At 45.1% G+C, this 6672-nt stretch overlaps 2 protein-coding genes across 4 annotated transcripts in view; one reads left to right on the forward strand and one right to left on the reverse strand.

The window, feature by feature from the left end:
- Cnn3 (calponin 3) overlaps positions 1–3357 on the forward strand; it is a 29791-nt gene extending 26434 nt beyond the window's left edge. Inside the window, exons 6-7 of the mRNA XM_055628314.1 lie at positions 1188–1334; positions 2510–3357. Coding sequence (XP_055484289.1) covers positions 1188–1334; positions 2510–2854 — 492 coding nt within the window. The 3' untranslated portion in view covers positions 2855–3357. The remainder of the gene's footprint in view (positions 1–1187; positions 1335–2509) is intronic.
- A 1340-nt stretch (positions 3358–4697) lies between these two features.
- The window catches only part of Slc44a3 (solute carrier family 44 member 3), a 72709-nt gene continuing 70734 nt past the window's right edge, over positions 4698–6672 (reverse strand). For all 3 annotated transcript variants that reach the window (XM_055628313.1, XM_055628311.1, XM_055628310.1), the window contains 2 exons: positions 6107–6343; positions 4698–5096 (listed from right to left, as the gene is read on the reverse strand). In XM_055628313.1, coding sequence (XP_055484288.1) covers positions 5001–5096; positions 6107–6343 — 333 coding nt within the window. In that variant the 3' untranslated portion in view covers positions 4698–5000. The remainder of the gene's footprint in view (positions 5097–6106; positions 6344–6672) is intronic.

The following is a 6672-nucleotide window of genomic DNA, read 5'->3' on the forward strand; positions in this document are numbered from 1 at the left end:
CCCCCCCCCCCCCCCCCCCCCCCGTTTTTTGGCTTATGTGTGTTGTGTGAATGGTTTTCAGCGCAGGGGTTTTGCTTTTAATAATGGAAGTTTTCTTTTCCGAGTGTCCCCTGAGCATGGTGGTGTGCACCTGTGACACCAGTATTCCAAGTGGGGGATGGGAGTTTCAGATTATCCTTGACTACCTAGCTAGTGCCATGCCTGCCTGGGTTGATGTTGATGGCTCAGAAAAGCACAGCCAAAAACTATTCTTAAGGAGAAAAACATGGATGGTAGGAACTGCATTTCCTCCTCCATGCCACAGGCTGCACTGACCCTAACCATGTTCCTGGATCATGTAGTTCTCGGCCAGGGAGAGAAGTTAACCACCCCTCTGGACCTGCCTCGTTTCACACTCCTCTTGCTGCCTTATTCTGGTTATGGCCAGAGAGTTGAGGGAATAAAATGTATTTTCCTCGTGAAGATGATGATTCCTAAGAACCGTCTAAGCATCTGGCGTTTGCTTTCCTGTTTAGACTCGAAGTGCACAGCTGTGCATGCCACCAAAGATAGCTATGAATTCAGCCCAGCACAAGCTTGTCAACTTAGTTGAAATATTACAAGTTTTTTTTTAGAAGCTCTGTATCTGTGTGTGTTTGTGTGTGTGTGTGTGTGTGTTTATGTTTGTAACTTGATTATGTGGTTCTGGAAGGTGAACTTTGTGGATGGCAACAACAAAAAGGGCAGATGCCCCTGTAGCTGTAGTCGGAAGGCTTGTTGTCTGGTTTATACCTCCCGTTGGTTTCTCTGACCAAAGTGGGCACACCTTACTTTGGAACCTGCACTGCAGAGAACAGATAAAAAAACATCAGGGAAGTGTAGTTATCCATGGTTCTGCCAACACAGTAGCTTCTTATTTGCCATTGTGTCTCTCTCTGGAAGTAAATTGTGCTATGTGGTTCTGTATATTTAAGAGGGTTTGGAATTTTTCTTTTATACCTCAGGAACTGTAAGCCCCACCTCCTGTTTTGTTGTTGTTGTTGTTTTGTTTTTGGTGCTTGGGAATTGTACCCAGATCTTTATACATGGTAGGTGAGGACTCTAGCTCTCAGCTACACCCCCAGTTCTACTTTCCATCTCCCGAGTAACCGAGAACGGTTTTCTGTGTGCGTGTTACTGACTTCTGATAATTAATGCTGATCTTTTAGATGGGAACCAACAAATGTGCCAGCCAGGCGGGCATGACAGCCTATGGCACGAGGAGGCATCTTTATGACCCCAAGATGCAGACCGACAAACCCTTTGACCAGACGACAATTAGTCTGCAGATGGGCACCAACAAAGGAGCCAGCCAGGTAAGCAGTGTTGTCTTTAATACCTGAAGCAGAGGGCGCAGGAGGAGAGGCTCAGTTAGCACTGGGCCTACAGTGAGTAGCTGGAATCGCAGATGCTATTTTTTCTGTAATATTTTTAGTCTTCAAGAAAGTAGATTTTGCTGAGAGAGCAAAAGAATCAAAGGACCCTTTCTCCGGCCTGAAAAGTGTAGCGTGACTAAAGGTCTTGGTTGACAGCAAGAACAGCGGCCTCTCTGCCTAACCAGAAAAAAAAAGTGATGTTATGTGTGTTTGGAAAAGATAGTTGGTTTTCCCCTGCTTCTTTCTGGTTTTGGTTTTAGAGGGGCACATTTAAATAGGTCCATAAGATTAGTTGGCATTTCTAGTAAGAGCTGTTTAGTCAGCATTCTTATGAACTATTGAGCTAACAGGGAAATGAAGTTCTATGAAAAGCTAATTAAATAACTCTCAAACTGTTAGCATTCTAACTCTTTCTATTGCTTCAGTAAACCACTCTGACTAAAAGTAGCGTGTGGAGGAAAGTTCATTTGGTTTACATTTCCATGTCATAGTTCATCCTCCAGGGAAGCTGAGGCAGGAACCTGCAGGCAGGCTCTGAAGCAGAGACCACAGAGGAATGTCACCTCCTGGCTTCCCTTGCTTACTCAGCTGCCTTTCTTAGACAGTCAGGCCTCCCTGCGTAGGGGCCTCCTGCATTCATTAGCAATCAGGAAAATGCACACAGGCCAAACTGTTAGAGGTAATTCCTTCTTTGAGGCTTACTTTCCAGTGTGTCTGCCTGCAAACCAAGATTAGTTGTCACAGTTACTGTAAGAGTTTTTTAAATAAATAGATGAGAGTGTGAACCAAATTGGAGGCTGGGGGTAAAGACACTTCTCTGGTAATCCCTGGAACCCACATGAAGATAGAAGGAGGAGAGCACTGACTCTACAGAGCCTTCTTATGTGCACCCTGGCCCGAGTTGAAGGAAGGCCCGATTCAGCTCGAGTCAGCGAGTCCTGTCATAAAAACGAGTCCTATAGTCATTCTGTAAATTTAGGGCCACATCAAAGCAGTTGAAAGTTACTGTGTTGACCGCCCAGATTCTAGGTGTGACTTTCATAACGCAGGCGACATTGACAAGGGTAGATGTTAGCTGCTGTCTCACCTTGGGCACCGTTATGTTCCGCCACCAGGCTGGGATGTCCGCGCCGGGTACCAGAAGAGACATCTATGACCAGAAGCTCACGTTACAGCCTGTGGACAACTCGACCATTTCTCTACAGATGGGCACCAACAAGGTTGCTTCCCAGAAAGGAATGAGCGTGTACGGGCTCGGGCGGCAAGTGTACGATCCCAAGTACTGTGCCGCCCCCACAGAGCCCGTCATTCACAACGGAAGCCAGGGCACGGGGACAAATGGGTCGGAGATCAGCGATGGCGATTACCAGGCAGAGTACCCCGATGACTATCACGGCGAGTACCCCGATGAGTATCCCCGAGAGTACCAGTACGGCGATGACCAGGGCATTGATTACTAGCCACACATGGGAGTGCAGTATTTAGTCTGTTGTTTCTATCCAGTGAGACCCAACCTAGCCTTGAACAATTCTTATCTTGTCTTCCTGAAACACTGTTATGCTTATTGTACCTTTAAAAATAAATGCCTTACATACATTCCTTTTTCCTCTTTCTGCCTCCTCCCTAAATAGTTGCCTTTTAGTGCTGTAACAATTAAATCCTACAGCATAACCAATAACCTGCCTATGAAGTGGAAAGGAATGCTGTGAAAGGACAGCCAGGTCTTTTGTTGAAGATCTATGCTTTTTTTTTTTTTTTTTAATAATCGTACACTTAAACTGGTATTTTCAAACTTTTTTACAGTTTAGTGTGTATCTGGCTTGTACATGGAAGACTAAAAATGTTGATTTGCTAAATGTGGTCTTTGCCAACTGAATCTAAGATGCAGCGTTTAGAACCTGACGCATTGATGTTTTCCTGCAGTATTGTCTGCTACGTTTTAAATAAAGTCACAATCAGTGTGCATTTGTGATTATATGTGTACTCATTCTCTTTCTTAAGCTGACAAGGTCTTTTCTGAGAGGCGCTTCCAAAGGCGTGTATACAAAATGGCCGCAGACGTGTAGGGTTGGCTGGTGTGCCTACAGACTTCATTTGTGCCGATGTATCACTGTAGAGTCGCACTGTTTCCTTCAACTGTATTTATTGCTGCATTTCTCAGCATAAACTTATCCCATTGTATTTTTTATAAATAAATATTTTTTTTTGAACATTCATATGAACCACAGGCTGGTTATTCTCTGGCTAGCTTCTACGTAGCAGAGTCAGGTCAGAAACCAGAGGCCTCACCCCTTGGCACTAAGAGGAGGTCTTCTAACGTGATTCAGTTCACTCAGTATGGCACTCATTGGTGGAGGCTGAGCCTGAGCTGGGTGTGGTGACTGAACACCTGCAGTCTCCACACCAAGGAGGCTGATGCAGGAGGATTTCTGTGAGTTTGAGATCAGCTTGGGCTTCAGAGAGCCTTCCTTAAAGGTACAAAAACAAAACAATTACAACCAAAAGAAGAAAATGTCTATCCCCTATAGTAAAGTGGCCGCCAAGAATTATTTGGTCCTTATTTCATTATGACTTGGCTGCCTTGGGTGTATCTCAGATTCAATTTGGAATTCTCTTAAAGGAGAATTATCACATACGCATTGAAGATGTGACATGAATGATGCCCTGAAGCTGACATGGGATGTGCTGTTTGATAAATTGGGGAGCATCTAAGCCATCGGTCTCCCCTTAGAGAAGACAAAACAACCGCTAAGTGTGGGAAAGGACAATGCCACCACTTGCTGGAAGCTGATTCTTCACGCCCTCTGACCCTGTCTCAGCCAAGCGATTCTTCTGGTAGGGCTGTCTTAGGCTTGGGTGGTTTTTGCTAAGACAGAGGTTTGAACCCACACAAGTGACACGTGCCCGTCATTCTGTGATTACTCACTTCGATGCTTCTGGAAGTGCCCTGTAAATCATTGTAGGAGATTTCAGAGCTAAATGAATTTCGTGATACTATTTAAGAAAAAATTAGCATGTAAAGTGGGACTAAGCTGTCAGGCTGTTTCTTGTCCGATTGCAGAGGCAGCTGGGAAGGGAAGGAGCCTTGCATTACATCACACGCTGGCCTGCCAAGTCAGTCGGATTGAGCCTTAGGATGGGAGTTCCACACGGCATCTTGGCCGATGTTTAATGTTCCAATTTGTTTAGGGCCTTAAAAAGGAAAAACTCTTCTACAGTGTGTCTAGTTTTGGGGGCTGTTCAGGTGTAACCTTCCAGGCCAGTCTCCTTTTGGGTGTTTGGGTGGAGTTTGGTCATCACCCCTTTTTTTTTTTTTTTAACTTTTATTTATTTATTTATTTTGAGATAAGGTCTCTAGCGTTCAGGCTGGCCTTTAACTCCTGTGTAGCTCAGGCTGGCCTTATGCTGGTGGTCTTTGCTTCAGCCTTCTAATTGTTAGGATTCTAGATGTGTGTCCTTGTGCCCAGTCATACCGTGTCTTTTAAACTGATGTATATAAAGTTAGTTTTAACAGTTTTTTTGCTCTAGTTCATGTGGAAATAGTCTCGGTATCATAGTGTAGTCACAGTACAGTCAGATTCTTCAGGTACAAATGTCTCTTGGTCCCTATCTCACGATGGGCCGGAGTTCTGTCCCCTCCTCATTTGGTAATGAGTCCTCGTGTCCTTGATTGTTGAAGTTGTTGGTCCGTTTTACAAAACTCTGAAAAACAAAAGGATGAAAGACCCCGGTGATTTGTAATTGCTCACAGCCCTAGAGTTTTAGGGAATTGAATTTTTAAAGTTTTCCAAGTGTATTGAAAATATTTGTGTGCATAGTGGGTTTGTTTTCAAAGTAGATTTTTAGCTGGAAGCTTGTAAGTCAGGGAGAGAAGACCAAGTTAGCTTTAAAGCAGAGACCCTCCTTCAGGGTTCATACACAGGTGGACACTGCACCGTCATGTTTCTGTGAATGGAGGATGCATCCGTATTTATACTCATTCATTCATACAAATAAGTGTTGAAATGCAGTACCTGCCGAAATGACGGTGCTTTGAATGTTGTTTAAGGCCCAAAGAGCTTAACGCTTAATTTTTATGGCAACAAAATGAAAGAAAATTAGTAGAACGTCATCTGACACCCCACAGCTGTGAAAACGAGTGCTGAAATGTCTCCTGTCTGCAGAGGATGAGACAAATGATGAACAATCAGTGTGTGTTGCCGGTTGGATACTACGGCCTGGTAGGTCCAGGCACAAGCAGCACGGGGCTTTGCTGACGGTGTGTGCCCTGGTTAGCAAGGGGCCCGAGGGCTGCCGATCTGTCAGCACTGGCACAAAAGGTGAGCAAAGCAATATGCTCTACTCGAAGCTTCAAGATTATGACATGTGCTTGGAAATGCAACACGCTTTACATAAACATCAGTGTCCAAACTCCCAGACTGTCCCAAGAGGCAAGATAGACATGTTGATGGGCACAGATTGTGCCCATCAGTATGCTGCTGTAAAATGCCCACATGCCCCATTTTATTTCTCGATTCTCTTTGGAGAGGGGTTGTCTGTAAGAAAGTGGTCCAGCATGTCAAAGCTGAGCTCCCATCCCCCTCTGGAATTTGGGGCCGGTGGAAGTAGAAACTCACGGAGCCCTCTAAACCCGAGGGGGCTCATCTGTGAGTCTTCAGGACTTGGAGGGCTCGAGGATGGAGAGTACAACAGGAGAGGAAATGTTCGCTTACCAAGAACTCGGGGCCCATAAAGTACGGCTTCTCTGACGATCCATCGTTTGTTTCCAGGTCCACAGCGAAGCACAGGAAAAGAATGTCCAGCACAGTTTCAAACACGGAGAGGAAACTGTGAGCCACTAAGTAGGCAAAAAAGGCAACTAGCAGAAGGGGGATGGCCCACACCTGGAGGGCACGGCTGTAGTTAAACGCCATCAGTCCTCCAAACACCGTGAAGCACACCACCAGCACCTGGGGGAGGGGAGGGTGAAAACCTTTATAAAGAGAGTAGCTATTTTACCTAAGGTATTACAAGTAATACGTGTGTATGTGTCCGTGTCCTAAAGAGCATTTGACAGGATGAGATAGAAGGGGGGAAAAAAAGCAAAGCCCAGTCAGAGTGGGTGAGAAGATAGCCAGGTCTTTTGATTTTATCTGTCTGCCTTTGACTTCACATAAATGTAACCGTAGCTCACAAAACTTTCATTCTGCTTTCTCACCACAGTGTGGCAAAGCCATCAGGATCTTCAGAAGTGTGTGTGTGTGTGTGTGTGTGTGTGTGTGTGTGTGTGTGTGTGTGT

The sequence above is a fragment of the Psammomys obesus genome, unplaced genomic scaffold, assembly GCF_907164565.1.
Source record: "Psammomys obesus unplaced genomic scaffold, mPsaObe1.curated_primary_1811, whole genome shotgun sequence".
Taxonomy (NCBI): domain Eukaryota; kingdom Metazoa; phylum Chordata; class Mammalia; order Rodentia; family Muridae; genus Psammomys; species Psammomys obesus.